General features: G+C 42.8%; 2 protein-coding genes across 2 annotated transcripts in view; both read left to right on the top strand.

Moving 5' to 3' along the window:
- The window catches only part of LOC133398316 (AT-rich interactive domain-containing protein 3B-like), a 159,111-nt gene extending 153,326 nt beyond the window's left edge, over positions 1-5,785 (top strand). Inside the window, exon 9 of the mRNA XM_061669944.1 lies at positions 1,782-5,785. Within this exon, the coding sequence (XP_061525928.1) occupies positions 1,782-1,984 (203 nt within the window). The 3' untranslated portion in view covers positions 1,985-5,785. The remainder of the gene's footprint in view (positions 1-1,781) is intronic.
- A 13,449-nt stretch (positions 5,786-19,234) lies between these two features.
- The window catches only part of kif13ba (kinesin family member 13Ba), a 91,709-nt gene continuing 85,973 nt past the window's right edge, over positions 19,235-24,970 (top strand). Inside the window, 1 exon segment of the mRNA XM_061669945.1 lies at positions 19,235-19,815. Coding sequence (XP_061525929.1) covers positions 19,746-19,815 — 70 coding nt within the window. The 5' untranslated portion in view covers positions 19,235-19,745.

A 24,970-nucleotide genomic window follows, 5' to 3' on the forward strand; every position in this document is an offset into this window, starting at 1 on the left:
AAAGGTGATCAACAAATCAACACTATTAAAAGTAAATCTAAGTATTAACACTACAATGTCTTTTTTGTTGTTGTTGTTTATTTTTTATATGTAAGCAATCTGGTCCTGGCTAGGCTGCCTGTCAAATTTTAAACGTCAATGTGGCCCCTGAGCCAAAAAGTATGTTCACCCCTGAACTAGACTAACTAGATTTAGCACATGTAGTTATGAAAATGAGAGCGACCTGATACTGCCAGCTTTTTTTAACTGAAAATAAACACTGCAAAAACAAACTCTTAAAACAAGAAGACTCATCACCTTGTTTTTAGACAATTTGCACTTGTTTCAACCTAATTATTACTTGAAATAAGTAGACAAAACGTTTGCCACAGGAGTAAGTTTGTTGTTGTTTTTTACTCCCCTGGCAAGTTTTTATTTTATTTATTTGTATATTGTGCTGCATGTAACTTTAATTAGTTTTGACTAGAAATAAAATATTCTTGGTAAGATTTTGAGTTTTTGCAGAGCCTGTCAACGTTTTCTGCCCCATACTCATACTTTTTTTTTTTTTTTTTTTTTTTAATTAAATTCAATAAACACCACCATGTATGAACATGCCCTATCTTGGGATAAGCTACTTCGCCATTTCATATCGTCTCAGATACACTGGGCAAGAACTCGTTGCTATTCAATTAGCTAGCGGTAGCTCGAAGCACCTAATTAGCTTATTAGCTAATAGCTACGCAGTATGCACCATTAGAAGCCCCTGCCGAGTCAGTGCCGGTACATAATAGAGAGCAATTCAAGAGGAGGCATTGAAGCATCGCCCTGTGGTCAATTGCCATTTCATAGATTGTGTCAGGGTTGTAAATCAAGCATTACCTGTGCATCACTTCTGGAAATGTGTGTAGCTGTTCTGACTATAGATATGAAGACTATACGCCAGGGTGCTGTAGGAGCTTGGCTAACCACGTGCCTACGTGGCGGACATGTTGGGAAAGTCAATATTCCCTGCAAAGGAAATGCATGGACATTGAAATGAAGTCATAACTTGCTCATTTCTCAACCGATTTTCACGAGGTTTACATTTTTGTCAATGCCAAAGCGTGTGCCATCACCACCCAAAATAGGGCTGGCCTCGCCACTGTTCTACACGCTTTGTTTACATGACTTGCTCAAACTAACCATCACAGATGTACATTGTCTCTGTAAGCCCTCCTCCAAAGCACTTAGCAGCGAATTAGAGAGAGGTTTTAATGTATGCCTCATCTTACGTCCACGACAATATTCTTCCTAACGTCGTAGTTACGTTATAGGGGATCAATATACTTATGAGCAATCCAGGGTTAGTGATAGAATATGCATTTGGAAATGTATTGTTAGTATGAACACTTGATTATTATTATTTATTTTTTTTTAAGTTTACTTCTGTGGCTGTTGTAAGGAGAGCCATCCTGTTGGAGAGGAGACTAAGTTCCACTGCAGCCAAGTGGACACTGCAGCGCAATAATACTGCAGCCTCCCCAGTCTCCCCTTGGCTGCACGAGACCTCATTCTGTGTGTCTTTACAGTAGCAAAACTTAAACTCTCATTCCCCTCCATTCTTGTATTAGATAGGAGACTGAGGGTGTCACAGGGTCCACAGCTAAGGCTGTGTCATCATTGACTAGTTGAGAGATTTGTTTTTTCTTCAGTTTCCCTCATTGTGAAAACAAGCCGAGCTAGTAGTGAGCGGTGGAAAGGCGTCATGTATCATGCAAAAAGCTGCTATTTATTTCATGTAGTGATGCATTGTGTTACAGGAACACTCTTCGCTCAGAAAGCCAGAGGCCTGCTGGGGCCCACAGTGTCGGCAGTGTCTGCCGCTACCTCGGCCTCCACCAGCGCTGGCTTTGGGTTCTCTGCACCCCTGAGACAGACCCTGAGCCCCACGTCCTCCTCCTCCTCCTCCTCCTCCTCCAAGGGCCCCGGTTCGGCCGAGCCGGCTCCCAACGGATCACCCTAACCGGTCCCTCCCTCCTACCCCTAAAGAACCCCTCTCCCCCTAGGCCCCGCGGCCCAGCATGAATATTCTGTACCGTGAGAAAGATTACAGACTGTTGCACAACAAATACCTCATCAAGCCTGTCCACCTCTTGGCTGTCCAATCGTGAACACAAAAGCCCAAAAATAGAACATGACAACACAACTATGCATTTTACACACACACACACACACACACACGCACGCACACATACGCTAGACACAATCAGCGCAGCCAAATACCCATTGACGGGTGTCATCACAACTGAACTTGAAAATCTTTTTTTTTTTCTTTAGTGTTTGTTGTTTTTTGTTGCCATTTTGTCGTCTTTACTTTTGATTTTGTGTTTTTAGAATGATTTTTTTTTTATATATATATATATATATAACATACCTCAAATCACCCAACCTGCAGTGATGTCTTTTTACCTCAGGAGCTTGACCATATTTAACCTCAATTATTATTTTTCTATGCTTCTCTTCTCTTTTTGAGTCAGCTATTTTTTCCTCAAGAAGATGATGGGACGCCGTAGATCGGCACAGGTTGATTTAAAAAAAAAAAAGTGGGAAATCTTTGACGGAACAGATGAGACACTGTCCCCACCGCACCCCCACCCCCGCATTGGACTATCCTCAAAAAATAAAATGGCGTCCCTCTCTCAGGAAGTGGAGGGGATCAATCAAACATGCCCCCCCCCCCCAAAAAAAAAAAAACATGGAAGAAAATACCTCATGAGACTCTCCCGGGAGAGCAACACTACATATACCTCATTGGGCGGCCATGATGGAAGAAGCCCCGAGCCGCTGCCACCACCTCCAAGAAGTGTGAACTGACAAAATGGCCGCCACAGCTGCCTTACAACATGCACACCTCAACTTTCCTTCACCCCCCCCTTCCTTCAGTTGTACCACTTTTTCACGATGAGACCTCGGCTAGGCATGTTGTTAAGGGGGGGTTTCTCAGGTAAGATATAAGGCGTGAACGCTCGATGCATGCGTACAATCACAAAAACTGATTTTTAGCATCGGTATGTTATTGCACAGCTAGATACCAAAAAAACAAAACAGAAAAGAGACAAAATGGCCGCCTCACAGCCGTAGCAGACTTTCATGTGGAACCCCACCAAAGGTGGGATATTGCCACAAGTGTGCGTGGGCTCAAACGGCAACACGGCCTCGCACAGCTACCCATTTAGGTGACATCAGTGTAGCAAGTGGCATGACATAGACAATACTTGTGAAACAGTTGCTTTCAACAACAGGGCGGGAGAAGTGCGCGCCCGTTATGGCATTCCCGTAAACACACTTTTCACAAAGCATCACGCCACCCTGCAATTCCTTGGATGGCGGCAGCATCCAGTGCAACATGATAAATAGTTGTGTGATGGTGACAAATGCTTTCAATACCGTAGGCAGTGCATATCCATTTTGGAATTCCTGTTAACATAATTTCACACAGCATGACGGCATCCCGCAATCGGATAATTGCATAACGTCAGCTCTAGTGTTTGATGTCACTTATAAACTCCTTGTAGGACAACTGCTTTCAACACAACGGGGCGGGCGGGATAAGTGCACAACCCTTTCTGCATCCCCGTTTACACACAAGTGTCGTTACTACCCCAGTAGGCAAAAAGTTGTCGAGTCGAATTACAGAACATCACAGGCTGGGACGAGGAAGTTAGTGTCGCATGTTAAACTTCTCATCTGTCTCAACATTTCAAAATATGCTTGAACAAAGATGCTGTCCCGCCTCTGTTATTGGCTCTGATGCTACCTCCAAAGGTGCACAGATGCTCGGTTTACTTTGGCTTACTTTCCAAACATTCTGTGCTGGTGTCCTTTATAGAGCTTTGCCGCAGTGGGAAATAGTGGAAAAAAATCATCACGGTGAGATTGTCAGGGGCTGCATGGTGACCGACTGGTTAGCACATCTGCCTCACAGTTCTGTGGACCCGGGTTCAAATCCGCCCTCGCCTGTGTGGCGTTTGCATGTTCTCCCCGTGCCTGTGTGGGTTTTCTCCGGGCACTCCGGTTTCCTCCCACATCCCAAAAACATGCGTGGTGGTAGGTTGATTGAAGACTCTAAATTGCCAGTAGGTGTGCATGTGAGTGCGAATGGTTGTTTGTTTCTATGTGCCCTGCGATTGGCTGGCGACCAGTTCAGGGTGTACCCTGCCTCTCGCCCGATGATAGCTGGGATAGGCTCCAGCACGCCCCTGACCCTAGTGAGGAGAAGCGGTACAGAAAACGGATGGATGGATGGAGATTGTCAGGTGTGTCAGGTGTCGACTTTCACACATTGCCTCTGTTACGGCTGTAATACTACCTCTGAATGTGTAAATCTAGTAAAAAAAAAGTAGACTTTGCCTGCCTTTTATACAATACGGTGTCGCAGAATTGGGAATTCATGAAATATGGGATAGAATCACGACATCCCACAATCAGATGACAATACATTGTTGACAACAAGGCGGGAGAGGTGAGTGTCACGTGTGAAACTTCACACACCGATTCTGAAGCTTCTGTGGACATTTGCTGGGTTGATTTTGTCCAACCATTCTACAGAACAGTGGCGTAGTTAAAAATATATATATATAAAAAATAAAGAGGGGGGGGGGGTAAAATCTTAGCTTTAGTGTAAAAGGGATACAGGTTTATGGCAAGCTGTTTTAGCTTTTATTTTCAGCACACTAGTTTTTATTCAGAATTCAGTGCACTCGTAGGATATCAAGTGCTCAAACAGCCTAAGCCATTTTAGCATTTACTCATGATCATTCTTTTGTTCTCTTGTCTTACTAGTGAGGACAAAGAGCATGCTAGTAAATGGACTTTAAACTGGATATCAAGGCTATCCAGTAATTGCTCACTTACCAACAGTTTGGGATCTGGAATTCTCTCTTTTCTAGTGTCCACCTTGAGAATGTGCCAGTGTGGCCTGCAGGGGGCAGCATTGTCCTACATACACTCTGTAAGTGTATTGTACTACTAGTGACCATTGTTAGACGTTGCCTTAAAAGTCTCTACCAAATGAATCATTTTTCCAAGGTGGACATCTTGCAGGTGTCGCATTAGTTAGCTATTCTTTTTTTCTTTGGACTTGGTTCTTTTCTCTGCTGAATGGACCTCATTGTAGTAACCATGTGGATCCTTTAGGGCGGCGCTAACTAAAAACCTTTTTGACCTAGAGATGACTGTTTGTTGGTGTGTGTGTGTGTGTGTGTGTGTGTGTGTGTGTGTGTGTGTCTGTGTAAGCAAGTTCCAATACTTATGGTATGTAACGTACTTTAGCATTTTTAGATTTTATGCGGGTCCAGTTTTGGTTTGCTGACAATCCTCCAAGAAGCCGCTAGCATCTTCTTTCCCGCTTTCTGCGATTTTGACGACAAACTTCCCGGTAGCTGACTTGCTGCATGCTCATGTTGAAATGAGGTTAGCATCATTAACTTTCATTCGCACCATTTGGGCTACTGGGAGGCATCAATTTGGTGACAAGCCAACATCCACTATCTGAGATTTCAACTAGCAACTCTTCCAGCAAGTGTATACATGTATACATGATGTTAGCATAATTAGTGTTGGTACATGTCCTGTTTGCTGACAATCCTACAAAAACACCTATTTTGCACAATGTGGCATTTGAACTCCCAACTCTTCCTGCTAGCTGATGAGCTAGTTGGCAGTCTTCTAAATGATGTCTGCATGATCTAGTTCTGCTACACATACATATATTAGCATAGCATGCTACACATACATTAGCATCATTAGCATTGGTGTACTTACAGTTTGCTGACAACCCCCCCCCCCCCCCCCCCCCCCCCCCCCACACACACACACACACACAAACAAAAGCCACTACCATCTACTTTCAACTTTTGGGGATTTTGACTAGCAACTCTTCCCAGTAGCTGACTTGCCGCGTGCCAATGTTTAAGTGATATTTGTTTTCCAACATACATTAGCATCTTTAGCGTTCATGTGGGTCCAATTTAGCTCCTGAAAACCCCCAGTTTGCTGACAGTCTGCCAAAAGGTGGTGAGCAGCTTTTTTCAGCTATCTGGGATTGAAACTAGCAACGCTTCCTGCTAGCTTACTAGCTAGGTGCTAATGTTACTGATGATGTGTGTGTGTGTGTGTGTGTGTGTATATATATATATATATATATATATATATATATATGTGTGTGTGTGTGTGAACAAGTTCCACCACATACGTTACCATTACTAATTACCAATAAATGTAGAGTTTGTTGACAATCCTCTAAAATGCCACCCTCTTTTCCATCATATGGGATTCGAACTAGCAACTTATCTTGCTAGCTGCATGCTAATGTGTAATTGATTGTTTGTTATGCTATCGACCTTAGCATCATTAGCGCTCATGGAGGTCCAGTCTGTCTACTGATGAACGCCCAATTTGCTGCTGCTTGTTTCTTTTCTGCTGTGTTGGATTCAAACTAGCAACTGCATGCTCGTGATGCGAGTGTACCTTTTAGCAACATTGCCGGCGTTACACCTCCAGTTTGGCTTCTCGGAAATGCCCACTTTGCTGACAATCCTCCAAAACAATGCTAGCATCTCTTTCCACTAACTGGGATTTGAAATAGTAATGCTCTCCACCAGCTTACTGGCTGAATGTTTATGTTATAGATGATGTTTTCCACAACAAAACTTTGCGTCATTAGTTTCCAGTTTGGCTACTGATAAACACCCAGCTTGCGGACAATTCAACAAAATGCCGCTCGCGTGCCTTTTCTGCCATCTGGAATTTGACCTAGGAACTCTTACCACAAGCTGACTAGCTAATGTACAACCCCAATTCCAATGAAGTTGGGACGTTGTGTTAAACATAAATAAAAACAGAATACAATGGTTTGCAAATCATGTTCGACACTACAAAGACAAGATATTTAATGTTCAAACTGATAAACTTGATTGTTTTTAGCAAATATTCATTCACTTAGAATTGTATGCCTGCAACACGTTCCAAAAAAGCTGGGACAGGGTCATGTTTACCACTGTGTTACATCACCTTTTCTTTTAACAACATTCAATAAACGTTTGGGAACTGAGGACACGAATTGTTGAAGCTTTGTAGGTGGAATTCTTTCCCGTTCTTTCTTGATGTACAGCTTCAGCTGTTCAACAGTCCGGAGTCTCCGTTGTCGTATTTTACGCTTCATAATGCGCCACACATTTTCAATGGGAGACAGGCCTGGACTGCAGGCAGGCCAGTCTGGTACCCGCACTCTTTTACTACGAAGCCATGCTGTTGTAACACGTGCAGAATGTGGTTTGGCATTGTCTTGCTGAAATAAGCAGGGGCGTCCATGAAAAAGACGTTGCTTGGATGGCAGCATATGTTACTCTTTAACCTGTATGTACCTTTCAGCATTAATGGTGCCTTCTCAGATGTGTAAGTTACCCATGCCATTGGCACTAACACAGCCCCATACCATCACAGATGCTGGCTTTTGAAATTTGCATCCAACAGTCCGGATGGTTCTTTTCCTCTTTGACCCGGAGGACACGACGTCCACAATTTCCAAAAACAATTTGAAATGTGGACTCGTCGGACCACAGAACACTTTTCCACTTTCCATCGGTCCATCTTAGATGAGCTCGGGCCCAGAGAAGCCGGCGGCGTTTCTGGGTGTTGTTGATAAAATGCTTTTGCTTTTGCCATAGTAGTTTCAAGTTGCACTTACGGATGTAGCGCCCAACTATATTTACGGACATTGGTTTTCTGAAGTGTTCCTGAACCCATGTGGCGATATCCTTTACACATTGATGTCGGTTTTTGATGCAGTGCCGCCTGAGGGATCGAAGGTCACGGGCATTCAATGTTGGTTTTCGGCCTTGCCGCTTACATGCAGTGATTTCTCCAGATTCTCTGAACCTTTTGATGATACTATGGACCGTAGATGATGAAATCCTTAAATTCCTTGCAATTGTGCATTGAGGAACATTGTCCTTAAACTGTTGGACTATTTTCTCACGCACTTGTTCACAAAGAGGTGAACCTCGCCCCATCTTTGCTTTTGAATGACTGAGCAATTCAGGGAAGCTCCTTTTAGACCCAATCATGGCACCCACCTGTTCCCAATTAGCCTGTTCACCTGTGGGATGTTCCAAACAGGTGTTTGTTAAGCATTCCTTTCACCTGTCCCATCTTTTTTGGAACGTGTTGCAGCCATAAAATTCCAAGTTAATGATTATTTGCTAAAAACAATAAAGCTGATCACTTTGAACATTAAATAGATTGTCTTTGTAGTGTATTCAATTAAATATAGGTTGAACATGATTTACAAATCATTATATTCTGTTTTTATTTGTTTAACACAATGTCCCAACTTCATTGGAATTGGGGCTGTATAAATGACGAGTGTGTGCGTGTGTGAGTGATGCCACTTTCTGATCTTAGACGATAGCGCAGATGAGAGGGTAGCTAGCATTAACATTCGAGGCTAGCTCAATGGCTGTGTCTGAAATCGTTCACTCACTCACTCACTACTCCCCATGTCGGCATAGCATTGATGAACGCGGGTAGAGTAAGATTTCTGACGTCATGTAAAACGTAACCCGCTAACCCCCTTCTTCACACCACAATACCTCAATGTGGCTAGCGTGAACGCTAAAGGTAAGCATCAAAGAAAGGAACGGAGTTGCCGCTTGCCTGAATGCTACTTAAGACTGATTTTTTTTTTTTTTTTTTTTGCTGTTGCAATTTGGGATGGTCTTTTAAATTTGTGTTTGTTTTTGTTGTCAGTAACTGCAGCTGAGCTAGTTGTCACTCAGAGAGCTGTCAGATTCTGTGCACATTAAAAAAAAAAAAAAAAAAAATTAAAATTGGGGGAGTTAATTGAGCTTAGATTGTTTAACAACTAACCTGATCTTTAAATAAAATGCAAAAAAAAATATATGAAATGGAGGAAAAAAAGCAGGCGCGTTATGCAAAGTGGTTATCGGATACCTGGGGAAAAAAATTATTGGGGAGGGGAAAAAAAGCAGGCGCGTTATGCAAAGTTGTTATCAGATACCTGAAAAAAAATTAATGGGGAGGGGAAAAAAAGCAGGCGCGTTATGCAAAGTTGTTATCAGATACCTCATTTATTGATTTTCTTTGATGTCGTCTTTGGCTTGTACAATGCTCCGTATATTCATTCAACTGTGGGGTTTGTGCATATTTTTGTACTGTTATTATGACACGGACATGATGATAATGATATGACTTCTATATAAATATATATTATAGTTTTTTTTTCTCTTTGATTCAAACAACAAGGAAAAAAGAAGAACGTGGACAAAAAGGCAGTGAATGCTTGTTAAAACGTTTGTTTTTGTGCTGATTGTATTTAAGAGGAGCACTTTTTGGCAAAGTGGTTTTCACACATTCACTTTTGTTCATATGATTAGTAATATAAAGACGTGGTTCTCAGGGCTTTAAACTTGTATGTCATGATAAAGTTTTACTTTATATCTTACTTCATGGCCTGTGTCTCTTGTTTTTTAAACACACACAAAATTCCATATTTGTGTTCTTTGTTAACTAACTTAACTCCAGTTCCCCTTTGACGGAAAGCTGACTTGGTGAGTTATTGTGGTGGTTTATGTTTTAATGATATCTAATAATAGCATTGCGGTAAATAGCATGCAAGAGAAGACATCAATACAAGTACTTTCACAAAATAGAAATCTGAACTATTGTCCATGCATAAACCATCCAATCCAATCTATCAGCCATGTTATTTGTTTGTTTGCAAAATAAAGTGCTGTGTTTTAATTGACTTTTGAGATCTGATTAAGCTGTTTTAATATTTATAATTTTTTTAACCAAGGTTGAAAACAGAATTAGTAAAGGCGAAGTAGTCCACAGACAGATGTTTTTGACGATGGCACGTCAAAATGTCATACACTTTGATTCAGGCTGCAACTGTGTCCGCCATTACAAGGTTGATCCAATAAAACAAAACAACAAATATTGAAACCATAATTTATTCACGATTGCGATTATAGAGTAATGATTATGTTGTGCAATTGAACAGAATGCAGAAATATTTTTATCCTTTTACAAAATATACTGCAATAACTGTCCCGCAGTAATATTCTTGACAACATTTTGAACATGTGCAAATTCAGACAAATTTGGACAAATTGTTCTGGAAGTAAATGTCTCTAGGTAGGCAGCTCTGCTCTTCTTTTACTTTACTTTTGCTTTTGTACAGTATATTATTACTTATTTCTAATAGTATTTATTGGTATGATAGTATTTTGTACTTGCAATTATTTCTAATAGGATTATATTATCAGTAATGTCATACTTTATTTTAAAACATTTATTTTTTTATCTTGAAAGTTTAATCTGTTAGTGCTGGTTATTATAGTATTTTAGTGTTTTTTCCCTCTTTTTCTCTTGGTTTGTTATTGTTATGTTTGTGTTGTTTATTATTATTATTTATTTTTATTATATATTATATATGTATATATATTATATATATATATATATATATATATATGTCATTTGTGACTGCGATTGGCTGGCAACCAGTTGAGGGTCTACCCCGCCTCCTGCCCGATGACAGCTGGGATAGGCTCCAGCACGCCCGCGACCCTCGTGAGGAGAAGCCGCTCAGAAAATGGATGGATGGATGGATGTCATTTGTGATGGGGTCCACAAGTTGAGCTGGCCTCATAAAACTATTTCAAACTTCGGCCTCAACAGTCTTACAATGGGCCAATTTCAACAAACTGTTGCTAAAAATGCTATCAGTTGGTATGCTAACATATAGCAAGATAGCACCCTGACAACAGAAAACACAAAGACAGCTGGATAAGGTTTTGACTTTGTGCTCTGTGGTCAGGTAATATTGTAAAAGAGAACAGCAAGTGCTGACATGCTAATAGTTGTGATGCTAACATTTAGAACGATAGCGACCCGAAAGCGCATGTATAAGGATTTTAAATTTTCCCCTATGGTTGTTGTTGCCAAGGGGAAGTGTGCAATTATTACATGCTAACAATTGTTCCGCTGACATATAGCAAGCTAACAACCAGTCTACAGAAAGTGCTTAAGCAGAGTGATAAGGATTTTACATTGCGCCCTTTGGTCAGGTATGCTTTTAAAAAAAAAAGACAAAAAAGAAAAGAAAACGCTTAAAACACTTGCATGTTAACAGTTGACGTGCTAACTTATAGCAAGATACAAACCTTAGGACAGAAAGCGCTGTGGCAGATTGCGAAAAATGTTTCATTGTGCTCTGTGCCAGGGTCCTTTTTTTTTTTTTTAAGACAATACTTCAAATACTAACAAGCAAATAGTTGGTATGCTAACATACAGTATAACAAGACAGAAACTTGCATAAAGAAAACGCTATGGGAGGTTAAAAACCCAGTCAGCACACACGCGTTGCTCCGACGTCGGCCCATCATCAAAGGTTCCATCGCTACGATGTTGCAGGGAGACCTTATTGGCAATACGTCCCCATTAATCGAAATTTAACCACCACAGGACGTCTGAACGATTAAAGCTGAAGTGCCAGCCAGCTCTGCTCCATTCTCTTTCCTTCATTCCGCTGATCGGCTCAGTGCTGCATTCACTAGCCCAAGGTATGTTGGAAATCCTACTACTCTATAAACACCCATTAGAACAACGACACAGGTTGCTTCAGTACACTATACAATGTGAAAAAGAAAAGGCAGCGTGGGGGACAACTGGTTAGCACATCTGCCACACAGTTATGGCGACCCGGGTTCAATTCAAAAAGATTTCTACAGGTTGGCCAGACAGAGGGATAGATATGGAAAGGATGTGCAGCAGGTTAAGGTGATTAAGGATAGAAATGTGTTGACTGGTGCCAGTAGTGTGCTGGAGCGATGGAAAGAATACTTTGAGGAGCTGATGAATGAGGAAAATGAGAGAGAAGGAAGAGTAGAAGTGGCAAGTGTGATGGACCAGAGGTTGTAAGGGGGACGTTCGAAAGGCACTAAAGAGCATGAAAAATGGAAAGGCAGTTGGTCCTGATGACATACCTGTGGAGGTATGGAAGCATCTTGGACCAGGTTGTTCAACAGAAGTCTAGTGGGTGAGAAGATGCCCAAGGAATGGAGGCAAAGCGTGCTGGTGCCCATTTTTAAGAACAAGAATAAAAAGAATAAAGTTGATGAGCCAAACAATGAAGTTATGGGAAAGTGCAATGGAGGCTAGACTCAGGACAGATGTATTTGCGAACAACAGTATAGTTTCATGCCTAGAAAGAGTACCACAGATGCATTATTTGCCTTCAGGGTGTTGATGGAGAAGTACAGAGAAGGTCAGAAAGAGCTACATTGTGTCTTTGTAGATCTAGAGAAAGCCTATGACAGAGAACCAAGAGAGGAACTGTGATGCTGCATGCGGACGTTTGGCGTGGCAGAGGAGTAAAGGACATGTATGAGGGCAGGAGAACAGTGGTGAGGTGTGCTGTAGGTGTAGGTGGAGGAGGGACTGCATCAGGGATCAGTCCTGAGCCCCTTCCTGTTTGCAGTGGTGATGGATAGGCTAACAGATTAGGTTAGACTGGAATCCCCGTGGACCATGATCTTCGCTGATGACATTGTGATCTCCAGTGAAAGCAGGGAGCAGGTGGAGGAACAGTTCGAAAGGACATGCACTGGAAAGGAGACAGATGAAGATTAGCCGAAGTAAAACCGAATATATGTGCATGAATGAGAGGGGTGTGGTTAGATGTTTTGGAGGCAAAGTTTGAGAGAGCAAACTTTGATGGTTTGGACACGTCCAGAGGAGAGATAGTGAGTATATTGGTAAAAGGATGATGAGGATGGAGCTGCCAGGCAAGAGAGCTCGAGGAAGACCAAAGAGAAGGTTGATGGATGTCGTGAGGGAAGACATGAGGGCAGTTGGTGTTAGGATAGGTGTGTGTTTTTTTGGACATACTTGGCAAATAAAGATGATTCTGATTCTGAGAGGAGGATGCACGAGAAAGGCTTACATGGAAAAGGATGACACACTGTGGCGACCCCTAACGGGACAAGCCGAAAGGAAAAGTAGAAGAACATTACAAATGATTACAAATTTGGCCAGACAATCACGGCATGTCACGTTTACCCATCCCATCCCCCAGAGTTATCTCACGTCCATCCCGTTTTGAGCACGACGGCCTGAAACATGATTACCGTGGCCTCTGACAAGATAATGTAAATGTAAGCCCATTCACCGGGCCACCCTTTGATTCACCTACATGTACTCTGTCTCGCTGGTTCTAAGTTATCTTTCACCTTCTCCTTACTAACTCTCACCGCAAATCACAATGTCATCTGCAAACATCATAGTCCACGGAGACTCCTGTCTGAACTGAACTGTCAATCTGTTCATCACCTTAACAAACAAAAAGGGGCTTAGAGCTCATCCTTGAGGCAGTCCCATCCTCCACCTTAAACTTACACCTACAGCACACTTCACCACTGTCTTACTGTTCTCATGTCCCGAACTGATCTAACATACTTATCGGCCACTCCAGATTTCCTCATACAGTACCACAGCTCCTCCCTGTGGTACCGTCAAATCCACAAAGACACAATAAACCTCCTTCTGACCTTGCTTGTACTCATTGCCTCAGGGCAAAAATGGCTGTGACGCTCTTTCTAGCCATGAAAGCATAATGTCTACTCTTTCTCAAGTTTTTATTGTATGGCTCATGTGGTTGCTAGAACTTTGCACATCACAAAACACTTGGTGATACCACACTTTTTCTCCACTCCTGAGTCCTCTTCTTATTCGCCAAGATCCGGTGAAGCAAGCTTGTCAGAAATTCGGCTCCCATCTCGCCTAGGCCCTTTCATATCTCCATCTGTATGCCATCAGGACCAACAGTCGTTGCACTCTTCACCCTCCTTAGAGCTTTCTTCACTTCGTTTTCTAATCTGGCCTACCTCCTATGTCACTAAAGTTCCCATCGCCTCTGTCCACCTTCCACTTTCATTTTTTCTCATTCATCATCTCAAGTACTCCTTCCATCTACCAGACATGCAAACACCAAAGGCATGAAAAAGGTGACAGACCCTAAAAAATAAATAAAAAAATAAATAAAATAGAAAAAAAAAAAAACATTGTAGGGGGGGGATCCCCGGGGCCCCGCAGAGAATTTTTGGGATTTTAACATAAATTAAGCAATATGGAAGACTTAAGCAGAAAAACATGTATTTACACCGCTCAAGTCCATGTTGATGTGCATATTTAAGATTAAAATGTAATTTGCCTCATTTCTATGCTTTTTTTTGTTTTGTTCTGAACACCAACTTGAGCCAGGCCCATCTCCACCTGCAACTGAGGCCTGCTTAAAGCTGTGCCACCTGAATAGCATCCTCCTCTTTCAGCACTCTCATACTGGAAAAGAATTGACTAAAATCATTTTTCACGATTACCAACTTCAAAACCTAATCCCAAATACATCCTCCAGGAAAATATTAAGTATTTTTTGTTTTGTTTTTTGGCCATTTCTGAATTTTAAGTTAGTTAATTCTGTGTTGTGACATAACCCCTAAGATCGCTCCGTCGCGTACTACACTTAACATTAACATCAGTCAACTAATTAGATAATTGTAGGCGTGTTTCCTAATTAATACAAGATGTACTAGCGGATCAGCTCTTGTCGCCGATGTTACGTGTGCTTCGCGGTTCCGCTGGGATCACAACCAGGGCCACGACCTGCAGCAGCTCAACGTGAAAATACTGCAAAAGACCAGTGCAACAAATACGACACTGGCTGATCGGATGAGCAAAAATGTTGCATGAACGTAAGAGTAGCAATAGAGGATGTCCGCCCCGTACCCAAATATTGTACTCAAGTAAGAGTACTTTTACTTGACGATAATGTGACTCAAGTAAAAGTAAAAATTAGTCCACCAAAAAATTACCTGAGTATAAGTAAAAAGTACACAGTAAAATAATTACTCAAAGAGTAAATAGTAACTTCTGAAAAAAAATGTTTAAATGCAAGGTGTTTTCTCAAGTTATAAGTGGGCTGAAATATCCACGTTTGGGCAGATAGTGCCAGACAAATACAACAATACATGAAAGCTGTTGTTTTTGTTCGTCTAAATGTAAGCACGAGTAGCTCGCCGTTGCCTTCATGGTAACGACGACCTTCCCAAAATGGCCGCCACGTACGCACGACAATCAGCCTGGCTGGTTCATCTAGTGCTAATACATATGCCCGGGAAGCCCGATAAAAGACGTCGTGTGAGGTCATGTGACTTTCTTGTGTCGTTTGATTGGTGAACAAGACTTAAACGTCACGAGCACTTAAACTGGATTGGCGCAAACAGCGCCCAATGCGGAAGTCGAAGTCTCGCGCACGAAATAGTTGATAAATAAGCAATAATTGATAAACAAAAGTAGCGAGCGACATTTAAATCATTGAAACCGAGTAAAAGTACCGTTACTTCTTAACCGCTGAAGCGGCGGAAGTGTTTTTTTCTGGCGTCATCAACTCCTGTGACTCCAAAGCAGGTCCCGAGTGCACAGGCGGAACCTCAGGCCGATGCGCTTTCGCATATTAGTCCGCCGTGGAGTAATATTCAGAAATTACATCTGTGTGTGGATGGTGGATGTGTGGAATGGATCTAGCTGCCAGCGTTCAAGGAGTACGAAACAACCTATGACGTCAGCGATGGCGACCCCCCCCCCCCCGCCCGCCGCAGGTAAAACTCATCGGATCTATATGATTCACGTAAATGGCCTATTTTGAGTTCAAAACGGCGAATTTCGAATTTGTACGCATGATCTACGCAGCACTCTTTCCTCACTTATCAGCACATTTCAAACGCCATCATTAATCACCCTAACCTGCAGCAAATGCTTCCCCGCTGCTCAGCCAGTCTCTACAACTCCTTTTCTCCTTCATGTTCAACCTCAGGTACAGCGGCTGAAATCAGCATTTAACACGTCTCCATTTTTCTCATGAAATATATTTCCAAAGATGCTATTTCCATGAAAATGTCACCAAATGTTGAGAACAACCAAAGTAATCCATACATACAAAGGAAATAGAACAAATAAACTCAGACATTAAGTGGTGTGTAGTAATGTGAAATGACACAGGGAAAAACTATTGAACACGCCAACTGGTATTTATTTAATACTTTGTACAAAAAGGTTTGTTTGCAATGACAGCTTCAAGACCCCTCCTGTATGGAGAAACTAATCGCATGCATTGCTCTGTTGTGATTTTGGCAAATTCCTCCACATTTGCGGTGTGAGCGTGCATACAGGCCATGGCGGCGGAGTGCATTCCTCACTACTTTCCTTGTGACAACAGTACCTGCTAACTCCAGGTCTTTTTGAAGCTCTCCACAAGTGGTCCTTGGCTCTTGCACAACTTTTTGGATTATTCGTTGCCCTCCTCTGTCAGAAATCTAGCGAGCAGCGCCTAATCGAGGCAAATTTATGGTGCTATGATTGGCTTTCCATTTGCGTATTATGGCCCCAACCGTGCTCACTGGAACGTTCAGAAGCTTAGTAACCTGGCCTTTAACCAATGCCATCATTATGTTTTGCAACAATTAGTTTGCGATGGTCTTGAGACAGCGCTCTGCTCTTTCCGATCATGAGATGTGTCTTGACTCACAACTTGGCAATGAGACCTTTTTGTAAGCCATCAATTAAGACTGAACCGGCTGATATTCATTTGCACTGACAAGGGGCTCGATTGCTCTTTGATTATTGATAGACTTTAGGCGTTGTCTCGGCTTTCCGTGCCTTTTTACACCCCCCTTGCTTCATGTGCTCAATAAACTTTCCCTCGGTCATTTCACATTTTTACACACAACTTAATTTCTGAGCTTATTTGTTCTACTTTCTTTGTCTTAATGGATTACTCTGGGTTGTTCCCAACATCTGGTGAAATGTTCAGGTCAATAGCCCCTTTGGAAGTATATTTCGTGAGAAAAATGGTGACGTGTTAAATACTTACTTCAGCCGGTGTATCACTCGACATACACTTTCTGTTTGGCCTTTGCCACCTCCCTCTTCACCTTCTGTGTCCTCTCCTTCTACTCCTCTCCGCTCTCTTAAATTCTCTCACTTTCCCATCTCTTCTTTGCTAATCTGTTTTTCTCTACATGTTCCTGAATCTCGGATGCACCTTCCTACCTGTCTTCCTAATCACTGTTGCTGTATTAACCTCATCGTTCTCCTCATGACAACCCAGAGCTTTTCTCAAGTTCTTCTTAGGCCTGGTACATACATAAAGATACTCAAGCTGTTTTTGTCCCGATTTTGCCCCTTCCGACCAAGGACGGCAAATGCCAGACTTGATATTATGTTTAATTCATAATTATTTCCTCCCACGTCCCCAAAACATGCATGACAGGTTAATTGAAGACTCTAAATTGCCAGTAAGTGTGATTGTGAGTGTGAATGGTTGTTTTGTTTATATGTGCCCTGCGATTGGCTGGCGACCAGTTCAGGGTGTACTCTCGCCCAGAGTCAGCTGGGATAGGCTCCAGCATGCCCGCGACCCTAGTGAGGATAAACGGTATGGAAAATGGATGGATGGATATTGTAAGCAAGTCTCTTAATTTAACTTTATTTCAGCATCCTTCTTGACTTTTATTTTACTTGATTTGCATGCAAAAGTACAAGTGACCAACAGATGTGAGCAAAGACCCAATTTCAAAAGTTTGCACATTTCCTCTCACATCGATAAGGTCTATTTATTATGTATTCAGGGTTTTATGCCATTGAACGTCCCATTGTGTTCCCCTTATTTTGAAATCCGGCGCCGGAAGTGTCACTTTTCTTCACATGATGTCAGCGGTGTCTCCTGACTTGACTGGCTTGTGGTCCATCCAAGATCTGCTTTTATATTATAGCAAACATATCTGTCTGTTCCGTAGATATTTTACATTTTAAAAGAGCTTCAAAATTGACACGGGTATTTTCTTTCAACAGTGTTGACATGTTTTACTCGCGAAAAACTTATCTTGGACCGTAGGGGTCCGTACTCGTGTATGGGTGACGTCACCCGTGGGGTGATTGACGCGATATGAAGAATCCCTCGCGAGTTCTTGGGAAGACACGCCCCGCTGCAACATGATTGGCTCGTGCATCGCAAGCGGCCGAAATGAGTTTCCTCCGCAGGGTGTCCGGGCTCTCCCTTAAGAGATAGGGTGAGAAACTCGGTCATCCGGGAAGATCTCAGAGTAGAGCCGTTGCTCCTTCACATCGAGAGGAGACAGATGAGGTGGCTGGGGCATCTGATTCGGATGCCTCCCGGACGCCTCCCTGGTGAGGTGTTCCGGGCACGTCCCACCGGGAGGGGACCCCGGGGACGACCCAGGACACGCTGGAGAGACCACGTCCTTCGGCTGGCCTGGGAACGCCTCGGGGTCCCCCCGGAAGAGCTGGATGAAGTGGCTGGGGAGAGGGAAGTCTGGGTGTCCCTGCTAAAGCTACTGCCCCCGCGACCCGACCTCGGATAAGCGGTAGAAAATGGATGGATAAACACCTAACCTACAATTCTATTGCAACATGCTGGCAATTTTTTTTTTTTACTTGAGTTCGTCATCACATTTCTTTGGGGCCAATTATATATTACCCGTGCACTCACTGTAGTAGTCTCGCCACGCTGCACTGGCCACTCATGCCAGAGTAACGTATGCTCCATTTGCACACTGACTGTGGAGTATCTGCAACATTTGCACAATCAACATTGTCCGAGATTATCGCGCTACTCGTCACTTTAATCCGCATACACTTTAAACCCTTTATTGCTCAGTGACTGTTTTTTTGTCAATGTCTTTATGTCTCAAAAGTGTTCTCTGTTGTCGTACTAGAGGGGCTCCAACTACCGGAGACAAATTCCTTGTGTGTTTTTTGGACATACTTGGCAAATAAAGATGATTCTGATTCAGATAAATTACTGCGATTGGCTGGCAACCAGTTCAGGGTGTACCCCGCCTCCTGCCCGATGATAGCTGGGATAGGCTCCAGCACGCCCGCGACCCTAGTGAGGAGAAGCGTCTCAGAAAACGGATGGATGGGTGTTTAAACTCAAATTCTCTATGCTGTGTTTTAGTTTACTAATACCTTTATTGCGAAGTCCTTGAGAGCAGACCCGGAAGTCGGAAAGCTGAGGCTGTTGTGCAATTTGACACAGAAGGCGGAGGAGGAAGAGAAGAGTGGGCATGCGTGTTTGGGAATGCCGTCGTCGCCGGGCGGGCGGTGCTTTTTTTTTTTCCGCTCGCTTCCCTGTCGCTCCTCGGTGTTGTTTAACGGTGCCAGCTAACGGGGCGATTCCTCTGTGGCGTGTTTACGGCAAAGCGACTTTCGTGTGGGGATGCTAGCGAGAAAATGAACAACAATGCCCGCCTCCCCTTCCCGGGTCTGCTCGGCGACTTCGGCGTCTCCTGAGCTCGTTGTGGCTAGCATGTTTTTTTGCCTGTCAAATTAGCTCCTGGTTTGCTAAATGCGCTTAAATACCTCCACCGCCTTGTCTTATTTTTAACATTAAAGTCTTCCTTTTCAGCCTGTGTGGATTTAAAATGTGTAAAGGAAGAAATGAAGTGGCGGTAGAAGGCTTCCTGTGAGATATTCCCCCGCACACACCCGTAGTCATGACCGGTGTGTGGAGCAGTAGAGTCGGGCGAAACTAGATGACTGCTAGCGGAACAGTCAGCGGGGCTTTCGGTATTTGGATGATCGTGACGCCGAGGAGGAGCTGATCGGCTCGGCTAAACGCAGTCAGCATGGGGGAGCCCAGCCTGGACGACTCCAACGTCAAGGTGGCGGTCCGCGTTCGGCCCATGAACAGGAGAGGTGAGCGACACGGCCCTTTCCATGAGCACAATCTGCCAGGGAGCATTTACGGTGGGACCACTTTGTGTCATCACGATTACCTCCTCCAAGGAGGTCCGGTTGTCATCGGCTCGCCTGTTTGTAATTTTTTAGTCCGTCTGTCAGAATCAGAATCGTCTTTATTTCGCAAAGTATGTCAAAAACACACAAGGAATTTGTCGCCGGTAGTTGGAGCCGCTGTAGTACGGCAACAGACCCTCAATTGACAAAGAGTACCTTTGAGACATTGAGCAAAAAAGTCACTGAGCAATTAAAGGTTGCTCGTAATCTGGTAATGCCGGTACAACTATTTATTATTATTATTATTATTTTTTTTTAACAATTGTGCAAAAGATGCGGAGTTCTCTAGCAACGAGAGCAGTTTGAATGACTAATAGAGCAATAGTCCGGTGCGATGGCCATTGCGAAAAGGGCGCCGAGACTTCGAGAAATGTATGCCGTTTAAAGTGGCTAGTAGTGCGATAAAGTGGGGCAATGTTGATTGTGCAAATGTTGCAGATGCCCCTCAGTCGATTGTGCAAATGGTGCAGATGCTACTCAGGCACATGAGTGCCTGTCTGGAAACGGCGCTGGCATAGGTAGTTGACAAACATACATACTGGTAATAAATTTCACCTTCACCTTTTAAAACTACTAGGTGAGAAAACTGTCATCTGCAGTATCTACTAGACTACTTTCCGGAGAAAGTGAAACGATAAAGGTGCATGGATGTCGTTGAACGTTTCTTGTAACATGAGCATTCTTAACAGCCACACATGTCAAAAAGGGCATGCGCATGTCACACTCAAGTGATTCCTAATCACTGTGCTGTCAGAGATTATCAGGTGGTCGGAAAGCTGGTTGACTTCTAATTTGTTTGCTTATTTTGAAACCATTCCCTCCGCCCATTTAAAAAAAGTGGAAGTAGAAATCATCTGTTCCAGTGGGAACCTGTGACCTTTATAAAAACCTTTTACCTGTCCTGGCAATGTTTTATGTGACATTTTTAACATCAATCTGACAGGTTTGCAAATAAATTATTAATATATGCATCATGGAAAATAAAGTCAGGAAGCAAAGAGAGGAGATTTTGAAATTTCTCACTTTTGTTCAGGAATGCTACGATGTCAGTGGTCACATTCTCTTGACCGTTATGACTCACAGTGCCAACTCAGCTGGTCCTGTTCTGAAGCGACCCGTGACCAAAATGCCACAATATGTCGCACGTGCTTTTCCAAGTGAAGCAGTGTCCACTTTAATGGAATGTTGCGCCTCTCTTTAGTGGGGTGTAAAGGTACTTCAAAATTCAGAGTTGGGTACGAACCCTGGTTTTAAGGTCGCACTTCAGTTTACATTGAGAACACAATGAATATCAGAACATTAAAGTGCACAGGAACAGGAACCCAATTAATTAAATTTAAACAGAAATATAAAAACAGAGCAGTAAATTATCCTAAAGATCAAAGCTCCTCAAATAAACCCAAAAAAATATTTAATAAAATAAATCCATCCATTTTCTGAGTCGCTTATCCTCACAAGGGTCGCGGGAGTGCTGGAGCCTATCCCAGCTATCATCGGGCAGGAGGCGGGGTACACCCTGAACTGGTTGCCAGCCAATCGCAGGGCACACAAAAAACAAACAACCATACGCACTCTACGGGCGATGTAGAGTCTTCAATTAACCTACCACGCATGTTTTTGGGATGTGGGAGAAAACCCACGGTGGCACGGGGAGAACATGCAAACTCCACACAGGCGGGGCCGGGGATTGAACCCCAGTCCTCAGAACTTTGAGGCAGACGCTCTAACCAGTCGTCTACCGTGCCGCCAATAAAACAAATGTACATCTTAAATATTTGTATTTTAGGAAAGTGCCATATCAAGTAGTTATAGTTTGCACAATCTGAATTATGATGTTATAAAACTATTATGTCCGCTCGTCGGAGGCTGAGCAGCACTGTGTTTGTTATCGGAGTAGACGTCGTGTAGCTCGAGTGCGAGGCAGTTACACTTCCTGTCCTTTATCTGTTATGTCTGTACCGTATGCAAAAAAATCAGAGTAAATATACCGTTACACCAAGGGTTGGGTGATATGGCCTTAAAATATTTTTTTTTTTCCACAAAACACTGATTTGTGATTTTTTTCGATTACCCCCATTGTGACAAATGTTATGTCAAAGCATGTATGTACAGTCAGTAAAATCCCTAATAAATTCACATTTTAAATGTTCAAGAATTCAACATACAATGAGCTGTCCAACTGCCTGGCTTGGCTGGTGTGTATGTCTGTTTCTGTCATGATCTGTGTTTTGGTTGACTTGGTTTTGATGAGATTTAGTTGGTGTTTCCCTGTTACATGTTCACATCTTGTCTGCTCGTTTGTTTTTTGTCTCCACCTGTTCTCGTCAGACCTTGTGTCAACCAATCAGCTTCCTCCAGCTACTCGTCTTGTGCAAGTGTTCCTCGTTGTCCCGTCAGTTTGCTTGTATTTAGTTCCCTTGTTTCTTTCAGTCCTTGTTGGATCGTTGTCGCTTTTCGCTGTATGTCAAGTTTCTCTCGTCATGTTATGGTTCATGTTATGGTGAGTTTACAGCTAGTGTTTCGTTGTTACTTTGACCTTTGTTTTTTGGAGACTTTTGTTTATTTGGTATTAAGTTTTTTAAATTTCTAAAATTGTTATTTTTTTTTTTGTGGGCCTTGTTTTTCCCCTTGTGTTTTTGCACATTAACAATAATTTTTAGATTCATCTTGCCTTGCCTGTCTGCTTTACTGCTTTGGGGTCCAACCTGTCGCAAACCGTAACAGTTGCCACCTCTCTTTAGGCTCTTTTAAATTTTTATTTATTTATTTATTTAAATCTAGAGACGTAAAGGTGAGGCAAGGCGAGCTCGGTAAAATATTTGGGGCTTGGATGCACATGCATAGGGTCAAATGTTTCTAACGTGGATAAATCAATGCGGGTGCACGCTTTGGACAATGAAACAAGAAAAAAAATCTTCCTCACGTAAATTAAAATCAAGCAATAAAATCGATTAATCCAGCAGCCATTGTTACATCTCTTATCATAGATGTTCCTCCCTCCGCAGACTGTAAATTATCATACTGTATCAAGATATTATCAATGGCGAAATATTGAGACTAAATCATACTGTTTATACTCTGCAATTCCTAGCCCAAGTTTACAGAGCCACCTGTTGCTTTGGTAGGCACGTGATAGCCTGCAAATGTGTTCAGTTGTGGCCCGAGTGGCTGTTTTTGTGAACGGTGTCTAATTCAAAAGAAGGCAAAACACAGCTGACACACGACCGCTAGTAAATCGGCAGCAACAGCTGCTCGGGGGGGCAGCGCAGATGACACTTTTAATGACTGCCACGCCCCCCTTTTGTCTTCATCAAATGACATCGGTCGATTTAAGTTGTTGTGACTGGCCAGCTGCCAAAACGGCAGTCACATGAAGTCAAGGAGGAGGCATCACTGCCAGCCCGGCCTGAGCAAGTGGCTGAGTCAATGTGTTTAGACATTCCTGCAGTGCATCTCGCACGGTCACAGGTCTTAAATCAAGCTGCCAGGAGTCGGTCACGAGGGAAGCCTGGTGACATCTCGGTCCAACCTTATGTTGCCCACACTTGCTGTCCAGCTCATTACCAAGTAGAGAAAAAAAGTCTGGCAAAATGTCAATTAAAGGTGGCCTATCGTTGTACACCGGTCCGACAAACAAGGTTTCGATGGAACGAGCACAATGAACCACTGGTTGTTTGGTGGGCATCATAAGAATGCTTACCATGAAAAGCATGCTCAGTTACAGATGTACTGAGTTTTTAATTTGTTTTATATTTATGGCCTTGAATTCCCCCCCCCCTCCCCCCACAAATTTAGTGTGTGACTATAGTACTGTTTTTAGCATAGATGAGTGATAGAGGCTAGTGTGTGTTCCGCCTTGTATACAAATATTTTTAGAATTGATTATTCGAGTTATTGGATCAGAAATTATTTGGGATATTTAAGTAGCAATAGCCGTACAAAATATGCATGGTAGGTGCGGGTATTATTTTGTCCACATCCTCACGTTTGACACTGAAGTGTCTGTGACTTTGAATATGTGTGGCTTTAAAAGGCAGGGCCTGGCCTGGTGAGTGATGTGGCAGTCAGTGAATGAGAGTGGAGACGAGTCGTCCTCTTCTCAGCTTGTCCCGTTAGGGGTTGGCACAGCATGTCATCCTTTTCCATGTAAGCCTCCTGCATATCTCCTGCATCCTCCTCTCGAACACCAACTGCTCTCATGTCTTCCCTCACTACATCCATCAACCTTCTCTTTGGTCTTCCTCCAGCTCTCTTGCCTGACAGCTCCATCCTCATCATCCTTCTACCAATACAGTATACTCACTATCTCTCCTGGATGTGTCCAAACCATCGAAGTCTGCTCTTTCTGTCTCCAAACATCTAACCTTGCCTGTCCCTCTGATGAGCTCATTTCTAATCCTATTCAACCTGGTCACTCCTAGAGAGAACCTCAACATCTTCATTTCCGCCACCTCCAGCTCTGCTTCCTGTTGTCTCTTCAGTGCCACTGTCTCGAATCCGTACATCAAGTCAAACGTTATGTAGCCTAGCAAGCTAGTGGTACCACGAACGGTTGGCCGTAAACATGCCGCCGTTCTGTCGAATCATGCTCTAAAGTTTGTGCGGGTGAAGTAATTTAATTAAAAATAAAGTAATTTAATTGCAGTAAGTTAGCACCCATTATTTCTGTCAAGTAATGTTGGTTTGACCTGACTAATTAGAATACACAATCTGACTAGAGCAGTGATTTCCAACCTTTATATGGAGCCAAGGAACATATTTTACAATTGAAAAATCTCACGGAACACCAACAAACAAAAATGTCACAAAAAGTGGATGGCCTTCTAATAGAAGACCATTTATTCTGTCTGTCACTATGCCTTAGTGGCATAAATAGATGAACAAAAATACATTTATTGTAAATCAAATGTTTTGAGCAATTAAGTACACAAGTATATACAGTAAATGAACAGGTCTTTTAAATAGACACATTCCTCCATTTTGTGATCGGATCGGTTATCGTTTTTTTTTTCAACTCGCTGATCGGACCCAAAAATCCTGATCGTGTAAAGCCTAC

Source organism: Phycodurus eques, chromosome 2 (genome assembly GCF_024500275.1).
Source record: "Phycodurus eques isolate BA_2022a chromosome 2, UOR_Pequ_1.1, whole genome shotgun sequence".
Classification (NCBI taxonomy): Eukaryota; Metazoa; Chordata; class Actinopteri; order Syngnathiformes; family Syngnathidae; genus Phycodurus; species Phycodurus eques.